Genomic DNA, 25,630 nt, shown 5'->3' on the forward strand with positions numbered 1-25,630 from the left:
TTAAGAGTGGAAATACTCTGCAAATATGCAATTGAATGCTTTTGTTATTGTTTATTAAGGATCTAAGATCATTCTTATTGTTAAGAACCTGAGTTTTGCAGGTTATATTGACTCATAGCATTGACCAAGGAGGAATTACAAAGAATTACTGACCAGCTAGACTGGGAAAGGAGAAAATTCAGACTGAACATCAACACAGGGAAGACAAAAAAATATGGCAATTGGAAGACAAGAGGAACAGATAAAGATCAAAGGTGGAGACAAAGAACTAGAACAAGTGAGAAAAAATGAGGACTAGTATCAAAGCATGGGAATTGTGAAGATGACGTAAAAAGAAAAATTGGACTAGCTGTTACTGCATTTGGAAAACTGCAACATCTGGAAGCCTCAATACATTTCAATAACAAAGAAACTCTCATGCCGATACTGTGCTGCAGATTGGAACGCTGGAGTATGAGGAAAGCTAACAAACAGAAGACATTGCCTGCAGAAATGAACTGGCTGAGGGGTATACTGAGAGTTTCAAGACTGCAGAAAATTTTAAAAAATGAAATGAGAAGAAAATGTCTAGGACAAGAAACAACCCTGTTACAGAAGATTGAAGAAGGATAACTGCGATGGTTTGGACATGTGTCAGGAATGGACCTGAAAAGGATACCATATTGTCAATACATACCAGAGTGCAAGGAACTAGAAATAGAGGAAGACTGAGAATGCATTGGGTAGATACAATGACATAGAACAAAAAGAGAAAGGAAGCCATGAAGCTGGTTCAAGACAGAAAGTGGTGGAAAGACATCACCCACCCCTAATCACAGCTGCTGAGCTGACAGATGGGAATCAAAGAAGAAGAATGAAGATACATTTTGTTATTGCACCATCAGTGTACAAGACATTGTATAACAGATAAAACATACCAAATAATTAGAGCAGTGGCTCTTAACCTGGGATGCACACACCCCCTGGGGTTGCGAGATGACCTTTCTGGGTGTGTGAGACATGCCAGATTTTTTTAGAAGGTAAATAATTGAAAACACAAATTAAGCACAGGCACGTAAGTACAACTACTTTGTTTCATCAATCCTATGTATTTATTAACATTACACATTTTTTAACGATTACAGTAATATACAAACAGATTTAAAGAACTGACCTATTTCAATGATTTTTGATAAGGGGTGCGAGAACATATTTTGAGAACCAAAGGGGTGCAGGCTGCAGTAAAGGTTAAGAATCACTGAATTAGAGCCTCCCTGGGAGATCTTAGGGCTGCTCTATGAGAGCTTTTTTCCCCATTTTTTCCCAATGGTCTAATAAAATATATTTTCTTTTCTTTTTTGTGTGGGGGGGGAGGAGTGCTGTCTGCTTTTTTCTCACTTTTCTCCTTTTTCAGTGGTAAAATTGGAAAAGAGGGGAGAGAATGAAGAAAGGCAAAAAAAAAAAAAAAAAAAGAAAAGAAAAGAAAAAGGAGGGGAAAAAATCCCAAACTGATAATCTGATGGGGAAGGAGGTCTGTTGAAAAAACGTAAATTTATTTTTGGGAAAAGGACATTTTTCTATTGAAACAAAAGTTTCAAATCAAAATTTCAACCCTGTGTTTGCCCTATTCCAGCCATCAGCCACCAGCACAAATGTCTAAATATAGACAGAGCATGATGTCATTTCCATTAGTGCTGTATATCCAGTTTAAAACTGGGATAAGCTCAACCAAGCCATATTGTGTGTGTGGCGGGGGTGGGGGTGTTTTTGTCTATACAAGGGTTTTGCACTGGTCATCTTTCCCCGATGGCTAGAATTGGAGCAGATCCCCAGAGCAGACCAATCATACATCTCCACCTTGTACTGACTGCAGGTCCATAATGAACTGAGCATCTCACTGGAGAAACCGGGTGTCAAGGTTCCTTCCCCACTCTGAACTCTAGGGTACAGATGTGGGGACCTGCATGAAAAAAACCCTAAGCTTATTTTTACAAGCTTAGGTTAAAACTTCCCCAAGGTATAAACTATTTTACCTTTTGCCCCTGGACTTTATTGCTGCCACCACCAAGCGTCTAACAAAATATAACCGGGAAAGAGCCCACTTGGAAACATCTTTCCCCCCAAAATCCCCACAAGCCCTACACCCCCTTTTCTGGGGAAGGCTTGATAAAAATCCTCACCAATTTGCATAGGTGAACACAGACCAAACCCTTGGATCTTAAGAACAAGGAAAAAGCAATCAGGTTCTTAAAAGAAGAACTTTAATTGAAGAAAAAGTAAAAGAATCACCTCTGTAAAGTCAGGATGGTAAATACCTTACAGGGTAATCAGATTCAGAACATAGAGAATCCCTCTAGGCAAAACCATAAGTTACAAAAAGACACAAAAACGGGAATGTACATTCCATTCAGCACAACTTATTTTGTCAGCCATTTAAACAAAACAGAATCTAACACATATCTAGCTAGATTGCTTATTAACCCTTTACAGGAGTTCTGACCTGCATTCCTGCTCTGGTCCTGGCAAAAACAACACACAGACAGAGAGAACCCTTTGTTTCTCCCCGCTCCAGCTTTGAAAGTATCTTTTCTCTTCATTGGTCATTTTGGTCAGGTGCCAGTGAGGTTGTCTTAGCTTCTTAACCCTTTACAGGTGAGAGGGTTTTTCCTCTGGCCAGGAGGGATTTAAAGGTGTTTATCCTTCCCTTTATATTTATGACACCGGGGCTAACAAAGAGTCTGAAACTGGCAATGTGCTGAGAACCTGCTGTGAGATGCCAAGCTCAGTAGGAGCTGAGAGCACCCAGATGCTTCCAGGACCAGATCCCCAAATGCCTCCTGAATCGCCTGTTTGTGTCTCAGTAACACAAACAGAAACATTTTCTCTGCTGAAACACAGATACCAGCAGGGGTTTCATGCAGTTTTAGGGTCTCTCTCTCCAGGGATTTTGTGCTGCGAAGTGTTTTACCGACAATGCTATTACCTGAAAAGGGAATCGCTGCTAGGAGTGTGGCACAGAACAAGCAGCTGGAGAGCTGTCCCCGTAGCTCCATGCCTCTGGTAGCTCATGCGGGAAGAGTCACGGAGCTGATCTGAAATGAGAGCAGCAATCAAAATAGACACAGATGCTCAGAAATACAAGACACCTGATTTCTCGTTATTCCCCCTTGAAATACACCAGGCTGTTCCTTCCCTTCCCCTGTGTCACGGTACGTTGCAGGGAAAGCTGAACAATATGTGAGGGTGTCACTACGTACAGCCAGTGTGGGAGTGAGTGGGGGGGGGGGTAGATCACATGAGAACCTTTGCTGTGGTGGAAGGGGCACTCACTGTCATAGTCCTAGTGCTCCGGGAGGGCAAGGCCATGTGATTCCAGCACCACTGCTGTCCAAGTGTGGCACAGCGCCTGCCCTCTCCAGGGCTGCTGGAGGCACTGACTCTCCCTGAGGCACAATGGGCCAGAGACGCAGGGCGTGTCTAGGCTGCAGGCATTGCCTGTGAGCTCTTTAATCTCGCTAGTTCGAGTCCTCGAGCAGTGAAGCTGCAGCAGCACAAGCTTCAATCCAGGCTGTACAAACCAAGGAGCCCAGAACCCCGGATAATTACTCCCAACCGGTGCTGCCGTAGCTTCGCTGCTCCAGGGCCTGTGCTAGTGAGATTAAAGCTAGCTCAGGCCTGTCCCCTCGAGCTGCAGTCACAGCCAGTGACTGCACATAGCCATACGCTTAGCTGCACCCTGTTCCGACTGGACGTACTCTGGTGATGTGGCAGTTGGGAGAACAAAGGGGTCAGTTGCAACTCCCTAATTCTGGGACCAGTTCTATGCCAGCTCTGGGGCTGCTCCTAGCTATGGCCCCAAAGGGCCATTACATCAGATCAGTTTAACCGGAGTTCTGTCATGCTCAAGACATGGCAGTTCATGCCCCTATGCCATACAGTGCAGGAGCTGGGGTGGCATGCAGGCCAGCAACACAAGCTCTAAGCCAGAGGATTTACTTCCCTACAGAGAGGAAATTCTCAGCTAGGGATATCCAGCAGTTTTCCTGCCCCTTTTCATTCATCAGAGTCTGCAGGGTTTCTGTTACCATGGGCTGTGCCTTAGGGTATGTCTACACTGCAATAAAAAGCCCTGCAGCACGGTGATGGCTGGGGTTGGGTTGTGGGGTTATAGATTTCAGTGTAGACGTTTGGGATCAGGCTGGAGCCCAGGCTCTGAAACCCCGCGAAGGGGGTGGTTTTCAGACCCCCAGGCTCCAACCTGAGCCTGAATGTCCACACTGCAATTTTTAGCCCCGCAGGCAGAGCCCAGCGATCCCAAGTTAGTTGACCCAGGCTCTGAGACATGATGCTGCAGGTTTTTTATTGTAATATAGACATACCCTTAAAGACACAAGTCACTAAAAAAAAAAAAATCTACATAACCCATCAGCCCAAAAGGGCTTGTCTACATGGGGGCTGTGTGTGGCTGTCTGAGGAAGATCGTACTGCTGAGCTCAGCCTTCTTTTTCCATGGACACTGTGGGCTTGACTCATGTGGGTTGGTACCCTACACTGTGAACAGTCCTATTGAACTCAGTGGCCAAGAGTTTCTAAACTGAGTGTTGATTTTGGGTGTCCAGCTTGAGAGACCTTAAGAAGGCCTGATATTCAGAGTGGGGCTCCTCAGCTCTTTCTGAAATTCAGGCCCTTCAAGGTCTCTCAAATTGGGCACCCAACATGACTAGTCCATTTTGAAGCTCTTGGCTAGGGAGAGTACTGGTAGAGCGCTTCCTCATAAACAGAATTATTTTTCTGAGTCAACATAATGATATACTGAAAATGTGAGAGCACCTGTTATAGGCACCAGTTCAGCAAAGTACCCACAGAAGTCCTTTTTAAGTTCAGCATGTGCTTTTCTGAAAAATGATGGTTTGCTGAATTGGAGTCATTGTAAAGGCACATGGCTCTTCACGCCATCACCCTAGTCAGGAGAGAAAGGCAGAAAGCAAAATACAGTGAGGTTCTTATCATGCACTGAAAACTGTATTAAAAGAATTCTCAGGGTTTTCCTGGTCCTGCTTGCAGGCAGCGGGTTCTGTATGGAAGCATGGGATCAGAGTCAGTGTGCAACCAGCCAGCCTCGGCTAAGGTTGGGTGAGTTGTGCCTCTCTGTTTTTTAAGAGAGCAGCCTGCTTTCTCGCTCTCTGTTTTTGGTTCTTGTGTGTTATCCTTCGGAATTCTAAGCAATAAAGTCATGTATGCTGCAACCTTCCAGAAAAAAAGTATGTATGTTTTTATCTGGCTCCTGGTATATATGTTTTATCTGGCTCCTGGTATATATGATGTGAACTTGACAGTTCTTCAAGTGAAGCAGTTTCCATTTGAAATAATATGTGAAAGCTTTCAGTCCATTTCACTGCAATGTGCTGCAGAGAGGGGCTTTTGAGGGGAATCAGAGTTCTTAGATGGGAGCTTTATGTTCCGCTGGCTGTGTAATTGTACTTTTTTTTTTTTTTTTGTAATTTATGGCCAGGATGCTGAGATCCTTGGATAGGCACCAGTTTTATTTATTTTTATTTTATTTTATTTTGGTCCCTTGAAATTACTTATGCTAAACAGTCTGTTCCATTTTGTATTAATTTGTGCCATTCATTACGTTTTCCAGATCTGATGAAGAGCTCTGTGTAAGCTCGAAAGTGTTTATCTCTCACCAAGAGAAGTTGGTCTAATACAAGATGTTTCTTCACCCACATTGGCTCTCATATCTTTGGCTAGGCACATGTTTATTTTATTTTATTTTATTGGAAAACATGGAAAACATAATCCCAACTATACATATAAAATGATGGGGTCTAAATTAGCTGTTACCTCTCAAAAAAGAGATCTTGGAGTCATTGTGGATGGTTCTCTGAAAACATCCACTCAATGTACAGCAGCAGTCAAAAAAGCTACAGAATGTTGGGAATCATTAAAAAAGGGATAGATAATAAGACAGAAAATATCATATTGCCTCTATATAAATCTATGGTACGCCCAGATCTTGACTATTGTGTGCAGATGTGGTCGCCCCGCCTCAAAAATGATATATTGGAATTGGAAAAGGGCAACAAAAATTATTAGGGGCATGGAACAGCTTTGATATGAGGAAAGATTAATAAGACTGGAACTTTTCAGCTTGGAAAAGAGACGACTAAGGGGGGATATGATAGAGGTCTATAAAATCATGACTGGTGTAGAGAAAGTAGATAAGGAAGTGTTGTTTACTCCTTCTCATAACACAAGAACTAGGTGTTACCAAATGAAATTAATAGGCAGCAAGTTTAAAACAAGCAAAAGGAAGTATTTCTTCACACAACGCACAGTCAACCTGTGGAACTCTTTGCCAGAGGATGTTGTGAAGGCCAAGACTATAACAGGGTTAAAAAAGGACAAGATAAATTCATGAAGGATAGGTCCCTTAATGGCTATTGGCCAGGATGGGCAGGAAGACAGGATACTGGGCTAGATGAACCTTTGGTCTGACCCAGTATGGCCATTCTTATGTTCCTATGTTCTTATTTTAATTTAAAGCTAAATTTAAAACAAAACAAAACAAACAAACAAAAACTTGTCCCTTTACAAAGCAGTAGCAGAATTCAGGGCCTGGCAGGACAGTTCCCCAATTACAGGACAAATCAGTGATACTGTTTATTTACTAAAAGAAAAGGAGTACTTGTGGCACCTTAGAGACTAACCAATTTATTTGAGCATAAGCTTTTGTGAGCTACAGCTGGGGACAGGTATTAATACTTGGTAGCATGGGCCCCCTGGTGAGGGCCTTACATGCTAATTGTACTTCCTCCTCTCTCCACTGTGGAATATCAGAGCTAATTTTATTCCATTAGGAGTCTAGTTACAGGCTGCTGAGCTAAATTCACTTTGGGCTAATGGTGCACCGGCACTGAGGCTCCCCTACTACAAGCTGAAATCACAAAAGAGCTAAACTGACTAAGAGCTGAAATCACTGAGTGTTGTGTTAAGTAGTGGGGGAGCCTGAAGATATATGGTGGAGCAGTTTGCGGGACGGCTGGAGCGGCTTGTGGACCAGCTGGTGGAGCAGCTCATGGGACGGCGGGAGCTGCTTGTGGGGAGCCGAGCAGTTTGTGGAGCGGCGGGTGCAGAGGAGCGGAGTGGCTCATGGAGCAGATCGGAGTGAAGCCCTATGGAGCTGTGGGGCAGTCAGCTTCAGATCATGTAAGGTGCCCCTTACCTCTTCCCCCCCACCTCCACCCACGTTGGGAGGTAAAACTCTGCAGATGAACTTTCGCACTCTGCGGGCTGCCCTGACCAGGGACAGAGACTTTTGGGTTGTTGGACTTCTGGGACTTTGGGGTGATTTTGGGTTGCTGGACTCAAGAACCAAAGGCAAAGGACACGCCCCAATTTACTTGGGGTGGGTTTTTTTTTTGCTCATGGGTTGTGTCATGAATCCTGTTGGTGGTGTTTCCCCAACAAAATGCCACATTGTTTCTCTCTGTTATTAAAAGGCTTTTTGCTACACTCAGACTCTGTGCTTGCGAGAGGGGAAGTATTGCCTCTTGGAGGCGCCCAGCGGGGGTGGTATATATTTGTCCCAGGTCACTGGGTTGGGGCTCGAGCCGGTTTTGCATTGTGTTATTGGAATGGAACCCCTAGATACTGAACCCGGCCCTTGTTGCTGCCAACTCTGATGGGCAGAAGGGTTACAGCTCACGAAAGCTTATCCTCAAATAAATTGGTTAGTCTCTAGGGTGCCACAAGTACTCCTTTTCTTTTTGCGAATACAGACTAACATGGCTGCTACTCTGAAACCTGTTTATTTACTAAATGTACATGAGTCCTGTTCCTTTGAACCACGTGGTAACAAACATATACAGACACCTCCCTTCTGCAGAAATCTCTGCCCAGGCACTCCTGCCCTGTATTGACTGGCAGCTGTCTTGGGCCTCTGTTTCTCTCTCTCCAGCCACACTGCTTCATAGACTCCTCTTTCTGCCCCAGCCCAAGTTTTTTGCTGTGGGAAAGCTGTAGTGTGATAAATCAAGTGGGGTGGGGGTAGCTCCCTTTTATGGACAACCAGCCAGCCAGTAGCTATAAAATACCTCTTAGTAGCTGTTCTCTAATTGCTCTACCTGTAAAGGGTTAAAAAGTCTCACTGCTATGCATAGGTAAAAGGAAGTGAGTGGGCACCTGGCCAAAAGAGCCAATGGTAAGGTTAGAACTTTTTAAAATTGAATAAAAAAGACTCCCCTTTTGTCTGTCTGTTGTTGTTCTCCCAGGGAGAGGCGGACAGGGCAGCAGCTATGCTGTAAAAAGTTTGGGCCAGATATGAAAAAATCATTAGTATCATACCTAGAAACTACTCATTTAAAACCCCAGACATGTAAGTAGATCAGGAAACGTTCAGGAAGATGCGATTAGGTTTATCCCTTTTATTTTGTTATGGCTTGTGGATTCCTCTGTGCTAACCCAGGTGCTTTTGTTTTGCTTGTAACCTTTAAGCTGGACCTCAAGAAAGCTATTCTTGGTGCTTAATCCTTGTAGTTGCTCTTTTGAAAATCTAGCAATAGTCTGAGTTCCCAGATGTATTTTCTTTCTTTTTTTGTATTAATAAAATTTACCTTTTTTAAGAACAGAATTGGATTTTTGTGTCTTAAGAGGTTTGTGCACATGTTGTTTAATTAGCTGGTGGCAACAGCTGATTTCCTTTTTTTCCCCTTTCTCAGCTCTTCCCCGGAGTGGGGGTGAAAGGGCTTGAGGGTACCCCACAGGAAGGAATTCCCAAGTGCACCTTCCTGGGCTCTCAAAGGGCTTCTGCACTTGGGTGGTGGCAGCATCTACCAATCCAAGGTCAGAGAAAAGCTGTAACCCTGGGAGTTTAATACAAACCTGGAGTGGCCAGTATTAATTTTTAGAATCCTTGCGGGCCCCACTTCTGCATTCGAAGTGCCAGAGTGGGAAATCAGCCTTGACACCTAGTCCAGGGCTGCTCACCTGGCAGGATGAGCCTGAACATCCACCCTCCTTTTGTGCTACCATGCTGAGGCCATATCTACTCTACGGGGACTATAGCGGCATAGCTATGGCGCTGTAGCTATGTCAGCATAACCCTGAGATGCAGCCTACAGGGACAGAAGGGGTATTTCCGTCGCTGTCAGAGCACCACCTCTCTGAGCAACGGTAGCTAGGTCAACAGAAGCATTCTTCCATTGACCTAGCTTCATATAGACTGAGGGTTAGGTTGGCATAGCTACGGCACTTAGGGGTGTGGATTTAGCTGTGACAGTCTGAGTAAATTTCCTAGACCTGAAGAAGACCTCTGGGTAAGATGAAAAACTTGTCTTTCTCTCTCTGGATTTTTCACATCCCTGAGCACAGTTGCCATATCAACCTAAATTTTAAATGTAGACCAAGCCAGAAACACAAAGTCATGTCGACATAGAGACACTTGGGAAAAATAATCTGACTGAATTTTTTAAGTGGAATAGTTAACTCACATTAAATCCCAATGTAGATGCTCTTATTCAGAATTCAAATGGCTTTAATGTTACCTTAATTTGGGCCACATTAATTCTGAATGAGAGCATCCACATCTGAGTTTAATACAGTTTAACTAATTCACCTTCCTTCACCCCGTTAGTTAGTTCAGAATAGTTTCCCTGAGTGTCTGTATATGTGCAAGCCAAAGAAGAGCGCTCTGACCACACAGAACCATAATAGCCCACTGGGGGAGGTTACTATGTGATATCTTCTAAGGGGAATTTTGTGTTGGGGGTTATCCATCAATGACTGTAAAGTACTAGCCATTTGCATCTTTCACCATAACAATATGCACTGTTTCTTTCTTAGTCAGACAAAACAAACAAACATAATTTAGCCCCAAGTCTGGCCTCACTCATTTCTGAATAACACCATGACATCACTTCTCTGTAACTCAAACAGTTAGTATGGAAGAGCAGATAGCACATTTGCTGAGTTTATCTGTATCGGTTGTTTATTCTGGAGTGCCTTTGAAATTTAGTTTTGTTAACATCCAACCTATGTGTTAATTTTTCCCAAAATATTTCAAAGTCTATTATTTTTAAGAAGCAAAGCATTTTCCACTCACACTGTTTTTACACCAGCCTAACAACATTGGTGATGGAGTTTCTCCTGGTAAATGAGAGTTAGAATCAGGCCATGAAGCAGTAAAAGGTACAAGGCCATATTCCCCCTTTAGCTACAACTGTTCAACTTAAGCAAAGTCAGTGGGTTTGGATAGTTTTAAATGAAGGCAGATTTTGGCCCACAGCGTCCATATTACAACCAGTCTCTATACCTTGTTTCCCAGGTGACAGCAGTGACCAGAAATGCCTTCTTTCGTCTTTGGCTGGTCAAGAGATTGTGGGTAAAATTTTCAAAAGCATTTCAGTGATTTTATCCAAAGTTCCTCATAAATATTATTTTCACCAAGTAGTTGGATAAGCTCTATCTATATGAAGATCTGTATGGAGCTGCTACCCAGCTAATAATTATGACATGACAAAATATGAAACTATACAGGATGTGTAAGCTTCAATGCTTCTGAGACTTGAGGTGGAAGGTGAAGGGGGGATTTTAATGTGTCTATGGCCTTGTCTTCGCTTGGGAAAAGGCATGTTATAGTGCAGTTAACTAACATTTTAAAACGCGAGAGTAGACAAGGCGGTTGGGTTTATCTTGACTGGCTAATACTACAACTGCCATGTCTATGCTTAGGATTCTACTGCTTGTTAATTAACATGTGTTAGACACCTTTTTCCTAGTGTAGACATGATCTGAATGACTTAGAAGCATGTTTCCTTGATTATTTAATGGGACTTGATCTCCCAGCTCAAATAGATGTTTTTGAAAATCCCAACCAATTATTAATGAACTGATCCTGATTTTACAAATATATTTCATTAATCTGTGAATGTATTTATTATTTCTTAAGTATTTACCAAATAAATAAGATTAACCTGTTTTAGCCTATGACCTGTCTGTGACTACTCATTATTCATGGTGTATGATTGGTCATCAGTTGGTATTGTTTCTGATTTCTGGTTGGGTGACAGAAAGTTTTTAAACAGAAGAATTTCTGCTGGAGGGATAGCTCAGTGGTTTGAGCATTGGCCTGCTAAACCCAGGGTTTTGAGCTCAATCCTTAAGGGGGCCATTTAGGGATCTGGAGCAAAAATTGGGGATTGGTCCTGCTTTGAGCAGGGGGTTGGACTAGATGACCTCCTGAGGTCCCTTCCGAGCCTGATATTCTATGAAGAATAATAAATAATATGATGAGGGCTCCAATGTTCTCACGATGATGAAAATAGTGAATTTTGGATATGACTTTTCAGCTAAATAATGATTTGTTCTAAAATATAACTTTTGAGATCTGTGAACACTCTCAGGAATATCTGGACGCTGTCCTAACAAATAACATAATCCCATGAGTGACAGCAAACTGAGCACAGTGCTTTTATCCACAGAAATATTTAGGAAGATTTTTTATTTTAAATATTGGACCGCTACATATTATTACAACACAATCTTTTCGAGACAATCAGACAGAGACCAGTAATTAGTAATAATAATAACAATAATAAAATAAATAAATTAAATAAAAACAACAAAGATTTGATTTAATAGAACACCAACCAGCGGAAGATTTCAAGCACTTTAAAATGGTGGATACATTTTATCATTCTTATTTTCCATCTGGTGGCAATAAAGGCTGAAACTGTTAATATGTGACTTGCCTGAAGTCAATAAATGAATCATCAGAAGAGATGGACTATAACCTCTGCACAGAGGTGGATGAACATATTTGAGGCCCTGGGCACAAAGAACATTTGGGCCCCCCACATCCTCCCCTGCCATGGGGCTCCACCCCCTGCTCCTTCTTTTTCCCCCAAGGCCTTGCCACCTGGCCTGGCCGGAAGCTGGGCTGTGGTAAGAGCTGCCCAGAGAGCCCGGGCCACTGTGAGGAGCCCTGGACCCCCCACCTGCTCTGAGAAGTGCGCCCTGGCGGCAGGGACATATGCCAGGAGCTTCTCTTGGGCCTCCCAAACTCCCACCCAGGGCAGGTGGAGGGTCAGGGTCTCCCCACAGCTATGCAGGTTCTCTGGGTGACTCTTACCACAGCCTACGGCAGTGGTCCCCAAACTGTGGGGCATGCCCCCCTGGGAGACACAAAGAAACATTCAGGGGCATGGCGGGGGCCATCTCTGCACTGGGGGGGAGCTTGGGCCGACTCCAGGTGGGAGGAAGGGCATGGGGCTCTGGCCAGCTCTTTTGTTGCCCACCCTCCAGGATTGGCCTGGAGTCTCCAGGAATTAAAGATTAAACATTAATTAAAGATTATGTCACATGATAAAATCTCCAGGAATACATCCAGCCAAAATTGGCAACCCTAGCCAGCTCCATGTCACATGGGGGAGGGGGACCCTCGGGCCAACTCTGCTCAGTGCGGGGAGGGGGGTGGGGCTTGAGCCCACTCTGCGTCATGTGAGGGGTAAGGGAGAGGGGCTCAGGCAAGCAGCTCTGCCAGCTCTGCATGGGGGCAAGGGGAATAGGCTCACCCTACCACAGGCTCCATCTTCTGGCAGGGCCAAGGGACAGGCCCTCATGGGGAAGAGGAGGAACAGGACATAGGGAGTGGCGGGGAGGAGGACCAGAGGGCGGGGCCAGAGTTCTGGTGCTCTTGCGGGGCCCCCAAATTGTCCAGGGCCCATGTGGTAATCCACCACTGCCTCTGCATCCTATACTCTAGCCTCCTGTTCTATCTGCTAGTAAACCCTCAGACAGATCAACCAACCAAGTAAAAAAGGAAAATGTCAAGAAGAAGAGGTGACACATTTGTTCAAAGAATCATAATTTATCTTCCATTCTTCCCACTACGAACTCAGCTATAGATTCCAGCCACCGTTTTCCTCAATGTGCTCCCCAAGCCAATGAGTGTGAATGGTCAGAACTCCCCTTACGTTAATGCAGCCCCACCCATCAATACAAGCGGAGGATTTGGAATTAAAACAGAGGCTCTTACCTTTTTTCAGAAAATTAAACTGCACCACAGTCTGGAAGGTTCTCCATCCCTCAGTGCCAGATGCGGGGGCTCCAGTGTTAATAAAACCAAGGCTTTAAAATGGGATTTGACAACGTGCCTGCGAGGAATAGATTGCACACTTTGAATACACTGAACAAAGGGACTGAACTCTGACCAAGGAAAGTGAAAGCAAAAAGAGTAGGTTAAATATTAACTCTCCTGTTGTTCTACCTGAAGTGTATGTGTCTTTTCCAGGAAAGGTGGCCCAGAACCCTAAAGCTATATCAGTGCTTAGATGGGGATGAATTTTGTGTCTCTAGCAAACACATATTTCACAAACCACATTAAAACATCCTCGATACTGGAGGTTACATACAGATGTGGAAATACCAGACTGGGCAATACTGAAGAGAATTGAAATTCACCCCATCTCTATCAAAAACAGATCAATAAATTAGAGGGAGATAATCTCCTCCTCCCCTCCCTAAGAATCTCCACAGAGTTTGATGAGGTCTGGACACTCTGGATAGCCAGCAAAGAAGGTCCATATAAGTTCAAAAAGTATAGTGGGGAAACATGGACTGGAATATGGAAAGCAATAGCAGAGGGCAATAAGGGTAGAATATTGAAATGAATGGATATGGCAGTGAGTTGGCTTAGACAGTATGCCATGAAATTGGCAGGGCAATTCATAGAAGACACAAAACAATTAGAAGAAGAAATAGAGCACTGGAAAGCACAGGGACAGAATAGAAAATGAGGAGCCACAAAAAAGAGAAGTGCCATCCCCCACTATAAATCTTGTCTGGCAACAGCAGACTTCGGGTAATTGTACGGTGCCTGAAGAATGAGGACCGAAATGGAAAAATGTGGCCTGATCAAAATTAAAAGATGGAACATGGAATGATTGGAATGGTTGCTGGAATGGGGACATTGGGAATGACCCAGACCAAGAGCCACCAAGCAATCCATTGGCAGGGGGTGCCATACTGCCACCATCACTGTATGATGGGAGCCAGGTTCTGGTAAAACCTAAACCGAGACCTAGGCTGGTGCCTGGCAGAATGGGAGAAATAAGTGCACAGGAGGGAGAAGTAGCAAACAATCTTTTCACTAGATTGGTAAATCAGATTAAGGAGAAAATGGAGCAGTTAGAGCATATTAGCAGGCAGGAGGTGTGACTTGATTGCAGGGGAGTGGATAAAAAAGAATTTCAATGTCAAAAGCGAAGAATGAGCAGGTTAACACCCAGAATTGATGCATTAACTCATGGAGTTGCTCAGAAATGGTTAACTGCAGCAGTAAAGGGCACTCCCGCAATCCATTTGGCATGCAGACAAAAGCAAGGGACACTGGGGGAACAAATTCATGTTTTGCAAGAGCAGGTAACAACTTCCACTCTCCTCTCAGAGCCAGGATAAATACCACAGGTGTGGGTTCCCAATCTCCTGCTTTAACCCATGAAGCCCCACGCCTAACTCAGAGCTAATAATGAAATCTTTTTCAAACGTTTTTACATACTGCTTAAGTTTTCCTTTATATCCTCTCTCAATTTGCTAACTGGCTGCTGCTGCCTATAGCTTCAGATGGCCTGACAGAGTTAATTAATCTCTTGACTCAGGTCTCCCTCCCTTTCTATGTTGCTTTCTCCCTACACACACCTCTCTTCACTTCTGCCCTCTCTTTGTTTCAAAAGTTAAAAGTTATACTTGTTACACAAATCTCCATCGCAGAAAAAGACAAAGCAACAGCAAACAAGCAAAGAGAAAGCCAGGTAAAAGCTTTAGTTTAAATAAGTCCAGGTAATTAATTATGGACTTGGAACAGCTAGAAATACTCCTAACTTTCTTGAAGATATAGTTGACAAGCAATAGAGATATTAAGTCTTCTTCTCATCTAGCCATTAATTAATATATGAAACATGGGTATTTTTTATTTTCATATAGTGGCATTTTTAAAATAAAAGTAATATAAAGTGATGGAAACTGCCTTAAGTTAACTAAATTAATACAACAAAGTGGGCAGATAACTTAAGATGAATTTGTATCAATTCTTATAAAAAGTTTTAAATAAAAAGGTAATAACTCACTTATTTAAATATTTAACTCTTTTGTTTACCTGCCTGTTTTCTAACTTTAATAACTTAGCTCTTAATGCCTTATCTTGTATACAATTCTGGTACCATTCATCTTTAATTGAAAGTTTGTCCTGTATGTCCTGTATGTTGTCTTGTGTCATATATTGTGTGTTTCACGTGACTACCTTTTTCTTAAATTTTGTTGCAAGAAAAGTCAATTTTATCCTTTTTTTAAAAATATAAGTGGTAACACTATTTCAATGTTATGGTTGAGGTGTAATCATAATATTATTAATAACCAATTTTTTTGCAAAAGCCGAAGTTATAAATATGTGTACATATATTTTTGCCCCAACGAATAATGCAATTGCAAACAAAAATAATTCTCTTTTATTAATCAAAGTTTTTTTATTCAAAGGAAAAAAATGTAAGGGGATCCTCAACATTAATGAAAAAGTAATATTAACAAAATGTCAATTTCTTGTTTGGGTTTTTATAAACTTGTTTTCCCCTTTATAAAATATTAAAATATAGTAATAAGTATGTTATAGCAAAAATGTTAAAAATATAACAATATGTACTATGGTTATGCTGAAAAATGTTAATGCTAAACAATTTCAACAGGTTTCCACCTTTGTCTCCCAAACACAACCAAGTGTCATGAAAGTTTAATACCCTCAAAGAGTTTGCATAGACTTTATGTTAGGTTAAAGGGAAGTCGTAGTTATTAAAGTTGGTACTTCCAAATAGTTAACAAATTAACTCTAAAAAGCTTGGGTAACATTTTTATTACTACCTCTTTTGCTAAAACAGAGTGCTCAGCAGGGGAAAGAAATATACCTTGTCAGAGAAGACTGTGGACATCTATTTTCGCAGTAAGTCACTATATTTAGTATAAAAAAATAAGTAATGCACATGTTAAGGGAGCAAAAACTGCAAAAGCATTTGAAGCAGGTATATATGTGCTAAAGAATTGGGAAAATCAGAACAAAAGCATAGCTTGTGTTATAGAAAACTTGGTCCCTATTACATTGTAAAAAAATTAAGTTAACCTGTGTATTAAATTTGGGTTACTTTAAAACAAGAGAAATATAAAACAAACAATTCAATTATGTTAACTAACTTCAGCTGCATAGGGGGTGCATCCCACAGACCAAAGACACCAATAGATATCAACACACAGTGAAGGAACCCCTGGGCATCCGGAAAAGAAAAATGAAGTGCTTTATATATAACACCCTGGTCATTTACACCTCAGTCTACCATACATAGACCACTGAGTATTCAATCATCTACAAAGACATTATAGAAACCATTAGCTGTGCCAGGGTCTAACTGTTACTTAAACTGTAAATTATTGAGCAAAGTAAATTCATGTGCCTGTGGTTTGACGTCTTTGTCACTGAAATATTAATGAATTTGGCTACTGTGTAAAAGCAACTTTCCTATTGCTGTACACATCTTTGTTATTTAATACACTAGCATTTTATCAGGAATGTGCACAAGACTCAAGGGCTGGGCAAAAGACTATTCCGTAGTCTGGTATCTCTCAAAATAGGAGACTCCAAACTCTAGATGAAATTTCTGGGTATATTGCAAGATTATCTGAATCTGGAGACCTATTTGGAACAGGGTAATATGGAAAATATATGTATATAAATGTAACAAAACATTAAATATTTTGACCACCAGGTGGTGAAAACTGTCTCTGAACCTGTAATTCACGGTATTAGGGGTCTGGCTACTGAAGAACCAGTACACCATTTACAAAGTGCATGACATTGCTAAAGTGTTTAACCAAATACAAGTCAAAATTAACAAAGTAATTGCAGCAAACAATATGAAGGCAAGAAGAAAACAAACTGGTAAATAAATTAGTTGTACCACTTATGAGAGTTACATAATAACTACAATAACCAACTCATTAGAAGAAAAGGAGGACTTGTGGCACCTTAGAGACTAACAAATTTATTTGAGCATAAGCATTTGTGAGCTACAGCTCACTTCATCGGATGCATTCAGTGGAAAATACAGTGGGGAGATTTATATACATAGAGAACATGAAACAATGGGTGTTATCATACACACTGTAACCAGAGTGATCACTTAAGGTGAGCTATTAACAGCCGGGGTGGGGTCGGGGGGAACCTTTTGTAGTGATAATCAAGGTGGGCCATTTCCAGCAGTTGACAAGAACATCTGAGGAACAGTGGCACGTGGGGGAGGGGGGATAAACCTGGGGAAATAGTTTTACTTTGTGTAATGACCCATCCACTCCCAGTCTGATTTGTGTCCATTTATTCTTTTATGTAGAGACAAACTGGACAGTCTCTACATAAAAGAATAAATGGACACAAATCAGACGTCAAGAATTATAACATTCAAAAACCAGTTGGAGAACACTTCAGCCTCTCTGGTCACTCGATTTCTGATCTAAAAGTGACTGTTCTTCAACAAAAAAACTTCGAAAACAGACTCCAAGGAGAGACTGCTGAATTGGAATTAATTTGCAAATTGGATACAATTAACTTAGGCTTGAATAGAGACTGGGAGTGGATGGGTCATTACACAAAGTATATATATGAAATATATATGAATATTGTATAGACGAATTCCCCGTTAGTACTAGTCATAATTTTGGGGTCAGTAACACTGCACCCTAACTAAGGCACATGTTGTTCAAAACAGTCTTGTTCAGCGTCTGGTTACCAATATTGAATTTTGACGTAGAAATAGTTGATAAATTTGTTCCTGTCCATTCAGTAGATCACCTGGAAGACACATCTACAAAAAACGACTGGATCTACATCAACTACTGGGGTATTATGGAGCAATGCAAACCGAAAGAGCATCACACCATGGCTCGTTCTGCCAGAACTGTTGTTGACTCTGCAACTTATTGTGTGTCCACAATGATTCAGGCCAATCCAATGGAATAGCGAAGCTAGCCGCTCCTGTCTCCTGCCCAGTGAAACTTACCAGATGGTAACAATCAGCAGAAAGGATAACTTATAACATGGATGGACAGTGCTGTGTGGTAACTAATTACAAGAAATTTATATATGAAGACCTCATTTGTGATGTCACTACTCCAAATTTCTGTTATACTCCTCATATGCATAGCACTGTGGGACACACTCATAATGCCTATCCCAGTATTTCAGAGCAATTCTAAGACTACACCTCTCAACTAAAGTCCCAGACCTAACATTGCCAGGCCCAGTATATGGGACTAAAACTATTGATGGAAGGAAACTGTGCACAGGTTGTACGAGGGAATGTGCAGACCAAAGGACAGCTGGGGCATGAATGTGTGGATAACACAAGGTGGCCATAGAACAGTGGTTAGCCCACTGGGTCATGTTCAGTCCATGCATGATGCTGTTCTGGGATAATGGGTAAATCTCCTCCCCATAAAAAAAGACAAAAAGTAGGGGAATGTAATAGAGAGAGAGCCTGGGGCCTGGTGCAAGACCTGCGGCTTGAACCACAGTCAGCAACGCCAGGCCATGCTATGAGCAAAGACCAGGCCCTATCATAGAGCAGTCGCTTGCTGACAAGTTCACTGTCCGCTATATGAACTTGGCAAAGCTACTATTAGCATTGCTAAAACACAGGCACTCGTAAGAAGTGCTAGTCACTAGATATTAACATAAATATGTTTCAGGAGGCTAGCACAGATACACCCCAACCTTGCACAAGATACGATGGTTTGACAGAATAACGAATAGGGATGTTTTGTCCGAAACATCATGAACAAGGTACAAGGGGAGATAACAAAGAGATGTCATGAGGCATGTAAGTTGTTTGTTTCACCCCAGAAATTTCGATTCTTTGTACTGGCTTAGGGGATGACTTTACACTGAATGTGCTGGTACATTCACGAGCATACATGCAGGATGCCCATGCAGTGTATGGAACGCTGATAAAGTGCTTTTTAGATAGTAAAGCTGGCCGAGCCTTTTTGCCACCGAGCCAAGCCTGTGGTCTTTCTGGGTAGCACTGTTGAGGTTTGCTGAACCAACTCTCTGTGCAGGACTGGGATAGCATATAGAGAGAACACATATGCACACCAGCTGACAACACAATTCAAATTGTGAGCTGAGTGTAACAGATGCAGTGATGCGAGTGATGTATGTGGACAGCTTGAAATGAGATTTGATGGGGGCAAACTGTCCCCATTCACCTCAGTGCGTTGTTATCTCTGAAACCTAGTGACAGTCATTTAAATGTCATCATTGTTAACTATTTCACTGCTGGTCAAAGCAAACAGGAAAGAAATAGGCTCATCTTGATTGTAGTCTGTAAATACCTACACATGGAGAAGATATTTGTATGGGGGCCCTTTCACCTTGCAGATAAAGGCAGAACAAGATCCAATTATGAGAAATTGAAGTTAGCAAAATTCAACCTGGAAATAAAGTGCAAATTTTAAAAAACGAGAGTAATTAACCATTGGAACAACTTCCCCGAGGATATGGTAAATTCTCCCTCCTCCGGAGTCTTTAAAGCAGGACTGGACTTCTTTCAGACAGATTGGTTCTAGTTCAGCTACAAGTTCTTGGGCTCAGTGCAGGAATCAGTGGGTGAAACCCTCGGGCTTGTGTAAGGCAGGTGTTGAGACTAGATGATCATAATGGCTGTGCTTGCAAAGAAAACACTCACAGTGAGACCCGAGTCTTACCGATGCACCAATATACGGTGCCATGCTGGGGAAACAGGCCCAGCACTATTTCTCACATGCTCCGGTAAGGCAAAGCTGCGCCTTGTGAGCCCAGCCCTAAGTAAGTTCTGGTCTACACCAAAAATGTAGATTGACCTAACTTCGTTACTCAGCGGTGTGAAAAATTCACACCCCTGTGCAATGTAGTTAAGCAACCATAAGCCCCAGTGTAGACACTGCTAGGTTGATGGAAGAACTCTTCCATGGACCTAGCTGTCACCTCTCAGAGAGGTGGATCTGCTACGATGGAAGAACCCCTCCGTCATTGTAGCAAGTGTCTACACTACAGCTTTGCCGCTGTAGCTCTTGTTGTATAGACACACCATAAGTGATGAGCCAGAGTTACCCATGACCCCAGGCATGGGCGGCATGTGAGTGCCCCCTAGGGGAGACTACCCATGCAGCCCTGCCCCCTACCTCCCCGTCCGCCTCAGCCCTGAGTGCCCACCCCCCCACACTCACACGGCAAGAGAAGCCCTGGCCGAACCGCCCAGCGCCCCTGGCTGGCACCAGCACTGAGCCACTGGGCCACCCCAGCACCGGCCGCCAGCCCAACACCCGCCCCCAGCGCCAGCCCGCTGACCTCAGGCTGGCAGCAGAGCTGAGCTCCCGCTGGCTTGGACACCAGCATGGGGAGAGTGCGGAGCATGAGTGGGGCCAGGGCTTGGTTTAGGGGAAGTTTAACCTCCCTCAGCCTATTATACCATGCCCCCAGGAAGCTCACAGCCCCAAGATGCACCCAGGCTGCTAGGTCCATCTCAGAAACCCCAGGGCAGCCAGACAACTCCACTGGCCAGTTCTCAATGTGAGGTTTGAGACAGGGCCATGCCAGCCACTCCCCATGTCTTTGTATTGCACCTCACTTCCAGGGAGGGAGGGAAAGCAAGCTAGGGAGACAGGGCTGGAATCCAAACTGGTTCTAATTCAGCCCAGTATTTCCTCCCTTCCACTGCACATCTGTGTAATGACTGGGCAGAATCTGGCTCTAGGCAATGAAATCACTGTGATGCTAAAACAAGTCAATGACAGAGAGCAAGGGGCTCCCCAGTATCTAGCAGGGCACCTCAGCTGGCCTGACCAGCTTAGCGAACCCCAACTCACTGTTGTCATAATCTGTGTCTAAAAGGTGTGATGGAAGGTGCCATATACAAACTGGTTACATGCTGATCCCAAGAATCATTGCACAGTGTGTGTATGGGGTACATACATATGAATATGGGCTGGAATTGCGTTCTTGAAATGTGTTTGGCAAGCAATGCATCAACCCAGTCTGCCATAGACAAAGGAATGGGTATTTGTGCTTCTGACCAGCTGGGTTACCAGACAGAGACTTTCAAGATGCAAATAACGTGAATAAAGCTATCAAACTATCAAGTGGGGGAGTAGACAGAATGGCATCTACACCCCAGCAGGCGAGAGAAACTTTTTCTGGGCTACTTTTCAAAGACTACATTGTAAAGGTTTACTGGACTATAAAAAGAAGGGGAGAGAACCCCATGGTTATCCTTCCCTGGAGGAGTCAAAGATACCAAGTGCAATTGGTTCTGTGTTGGACCCTGGCTGAGGACTAGCCAGCCGTGCTGGAAGAAGGTCTGTAGTGAGAAATAACAAAACATTCTTGAACAAAATATTCTTGTTTGTTCAGTTCGGTTTTAGTCTTAGAAGCATATTTATAAGTTTGTTTGTTTGTAACCATTTCTATCCCAGCAAGAACTAATGTGTAGAAGCAGAAGCCAGACAAATTCTAATTAGAAATTAGGGAAAAAAATAATAATTACAGGGAGAGGGATTATTGGAACAAACTGCCCAGGGAACTGGTGGATTGTCCATCTCTTGAAGTCTTTATGATTTTGATTTTATTATTATGATTGATTATTATTATTATGATTGATTATTATTATTGATATTATTATTATTGATATTTATTGATATTTATTATTATTATTGATTATTATTATTATGATTGATTATTATTATTGATATTATTATTATTGATATTTATTGATATTTATTATTGTTATTGATTATTATTATTATGATTGATTATTATTATTATTGATATTATTATTATTGATATTATTGAAGATTATTATTAATTATTCTTGAAGTCTTTATGATTTTGATTTTATTATTATTATTGATTATTATTATTATGAATGATTATTATTATTATGATTGATTATTATTATTGATTTTATAATTATTGATTTTATTATTAACTCTTGCAAGAAAAAGCAGACACAGCTTATTCTTTGCCAGCCGATTGTGGTTTCACAATGATAGTGTGGAGTTACAATACATGACAGAGAGACAGATAATGTGACATGGTAATTCATATATGACATTTCTTGTGCTATTAACTGTTATTATTTATCATTATTAAGTACTTAATAATCCCAAGCAGGTCAGCACCCCATTGTGCTGGGCACTGTGCAAACACACGGTAAGAGACTGTCCGCGCCCCAAACATCTTACAGTCTATACAATTTAGTGATTTCAGTTGAATTTTTTACAGCTCAGACATTGATTTTGTTTGTGCCATCAAGATTTTCAGAAGACAGTGCCCCTGTGTAACTAAATACTCCCTGGTTTATGGAACAGACTATGGCCTATTGCCCATACTCTCAGCATGGCTGCTATCCTCTCTCTTACAAGCATAGGGGGTCCTGGGAAAAAGGTGTGGAGACACCCCAGTCTGGCGACTGTCTCCAGCAAGTCTCGAGGCGAGCACCCCAGAATAGAAGGTGTGACACCCATTGCAGTGGCACAGCTTGCACCTGGCTCCCTCACCCATCTCCAGCCCTGGCGGCTCTCCCAGAACTAGCCCTGCTCTGCTGGTTCATGTGGAAGTGGGGCCGCATCCCTACTTTTGCCCCAATAGCAAATGTAGTGAGTGTGGGTAGAACACTTAAACAGTATATATTTCTTCCAAATAGTGCTCCCCTTCCCTTGAAACACATGAGTTCTTACTTAAAATAATTCCCATGCCCACACTGAGAGACAAGCTTCAATAGGGACTGTCAAGGTTCCTTCCCCACTCTGAACTCTAGGGTACAGATGTGGGGACCTTCATGAAAACCCCCTAAGCTTATTTTTACCAGTTTCGTTTAAAACTTCCCCAAGGTACAAACTATTTTACCTTTTGCCCTTGGACTTTATTGCTGCCACCACCAAGCATCTAACAAATATATAACAGGGAAAGAGCCCGCTTTGAAATGTCTTTCCCCCCAAAATCCTCCCAAACCCTACACCCCCTTTCCTGGGGAAGGCTTGATAAAAATCCTCACCAATTTGCATAGGTGAACACAGACCCAAACCCTTGGATCTTAAGAACAAGGAAAAAGCAATCAGGTTCTTAAAAGGAGAATTTTAATTGAAGAAAAAAGTAAAAGAATCACCTCTGTAAAATCAGGATGGTGAATACCTTACAGGGTAATCGGATTCAAAACACAGAGAATCCCTCTAGGCAAAACCTTAAGTTACAAAAAGACACAAAAACAGGGATATACATTCCATTCAGCACAATTTATTTTATCAGCCATTTAACCAAAACAGAATCTAACACATGTCTAGCTAGATTACTTACTAAGTTCTAAGACTCCATTCCTTTTCTGTTCCCGGCAAAAGCATCACACAGACAGAGAGAAGCCTTTGTTTCTCCCCCCTTCCAGATTTGAAAGTATCTTGTCTCTTCATTGGTCATTTTGGTCAGGTGCCAGCGAGGTTATCCTAGCTTCTTAACCCTTTACAGGTGAAAGGGTTTTTCCTCTGGCCAGGAGGGATTTTAAGGGTGTTTACCCTTCCCTTTATATTTATGACAGGGACATAGCCAATAATTCCGCCCTTTGCTAACAACAGTGCTGAACAACAGAGGGGAGAATTATTGGCTACATCTCTAAAGCAAATTGACTCTCATAGTGAGCATGGACATATTTTAAGTAAACCTTCATGTACTTCAAGGGAAGAGGAGCACTATATGTATAGAAAGTTAAACAATTTGACATTTCCAAGTTTCCATTTTGCAAGGCGCAAAATAGACCATTTTGGGGTTTTTTATTATATTTCTTGTGATCTGTTTTATACAATTTTAATGCAAATTCTTACTGAAAAGGTTATTAAAACCCAGTTTTTGAAATGTAGGATCAGATTTTCACCAGTAACTGTCAGTAAACATCAGTTTCACCATGCACAGGCAATGACAATATAGATTTCATTGATCATAATCCCAACTGACAGATTGGCAAAGTAAGAAAAATGCTGCTTGAAATTTTATTAGAGTTTGATTTAAGGATATTTACTTGGTAGGTTTTGACAAGTGATGTTAACAATTTGTGTTGTAGTGTTTACAAAACTGTACCTTTTTGAATCTCACCATCTACTATCATTAAATATTTGCCTGCAACTGTGAAAATTTAAATCAATTTTAAAAAATGCTTCAAAAGGAACATCGATATTATCTGTCAAAACTATAAAAAAATAAAATTTGAATTCTGACAAGCCTATGTATTGAGGACTGTGTTGAAATTGCGAGCTATGACTTTCAGAGCTGAGGAGGAAGCGGGTGGATCTTGGTCCTGCATGGAAGCTATGTGGCTCTGTTGGCCAGTATGTAATCAGAGTCATTCTGGGAAAAGCCATCCTAGAGCAGGTGGGGTGAGCTGGGTCTCTCTGCCTTAGGGAGCAGCCTGCTTTATCTCTCTCTGTGTTTGGTTACTGCATGTTAAGATTCTGGATTGTAAGAAATAAAGTTGTGTTATGTTGCAACCTTCCAGCAGGAGTTTGTATGTTTCTTATCTAACTTCCCTGCTTGTATGCCATAAAACGTAATGACAAAGTCCCACAAATCCAAATACCAGCAAAGCCTCTTGACCCCAACTCTTGGCAGGGCCAGAACAAAACAAGCAAGCATTGGACTCTGCCTCCCTGCAGCTGCTTGTGATCCACACATGTCCCTGGCTACCTGGACTTCCCCATGTGTGACGCTGCCAGGACAATGCCCCTGCTTCCCTGTTCCCTCAGTTACTACTGGCTTTATCGCCCTCTTTCTTCTCTTCCTGACACATCAATGCCATGACTGCAGGCCTTGCTCTGCAGCAGATCCCACAGCTTTTAATATTGGCTAACCTGTGTGGGCCAAAGGAGCAACAATACAGTCCTCCTGATTCCCCTTTCATACACAGTGGTGTAAATGAGAATTAACTCCCCTGACATCAATGGACTTAAACTGGTGTGAAGGATATTGGCTCTTTGGAAGCATCTTCCTGATGGACCATCCACAGCCACAGAAGACAAGAAAGACCACGGGAGGCCAGGGATGGCCGGAAATTGGCAAAACTGTAGGGTTACCATATTTGCTAAAGTAAAAACGGGACAACCAGGGGCTCCCCTGAGCCGCCTCCCCACACCTGCAGGCTTACCAGAGCCACCACTGCCCAGGGCTGACCCCCCCCAGCTCCTTGCCCTGTGCTGCTCACAGCTGGGACTGGGGCTGAGAGCCCAAGCCCCGTGCTGCCCATGGCTGGGGCTGACCCCTCCCCCCACCCGAGCTGTACGCCACCCGGGGCTGAATCTGACCCCCCAAGCCGTGCTTCCCAGTACCTGGCATTGCTGCCCCCCCAATGCTCCTCCGCACCCTGCTAGGGGGGCACACCCAGCTTATTTTGTAAACTGGGCATTTGTTCGTTTGCTCTTGCCAACTGATTAGTTAGCAAAAGCAAATGGGAAAAAACTCATTCTCAAAAGAGTAGGGACGGCGAGGACAGAGCTCAAAAAGGGGACTGTCCCAACCAAAACGGGACATATGGTCACCCTA

The 25,630-nt window shown here is 42.6% G+C and overlaps 1 protein-coding gene across 2 annotated transcripts in view; it reads right to left on the reverse strand.

Moving 5' to 3' along the window:
- The window catches only part of LOC141976325 (butyrophilin-like protein 9), a 30,201-nt gene extending 17,080 nt beyond the window's left edge, over window positions 1-13,121 (reverse strand). Inside the window, exons 1-2 of one of the 2 annotated variants that reach the window (XM_074937259.1) lie at window positions 13,019-13,121; window positions 2,963-3,071 (exon numbers count right to left, since the gene is read on the reverse strand). In XM_074937259.1, the coding sequence (XP_074793360.1) occupies window positions 2,963-3,032 (70 nt within the window). In that variant the 5' untranslated portion in view covers window positions 3,033-3,071; window positions 13,019-13,121. Of the gene's footprint in view, window positions 1-2,962; window positions 3,123-13,018 lie in introns of those variants that run through there. The other variant, XM_074937260.1, reaches the window with a different exon arrangement.
- Window positions 13,122-25,630: the final 12,509 nt, after the last annotated feature.

This window comes from Natator depressus, chromosome 23 (assembly GCF_965152275.1).
Source record: "Natator depressus isolate rNatDep1 chromosome 23, rNatDep2.hap1, whole genome shotgun sequence".
Taxonomy (NCBI): domain Eukaryota; kingdom Metazoa; phylum Chordata; order Testudines; family Cheloniidae; genus Natator; species Natator depressus.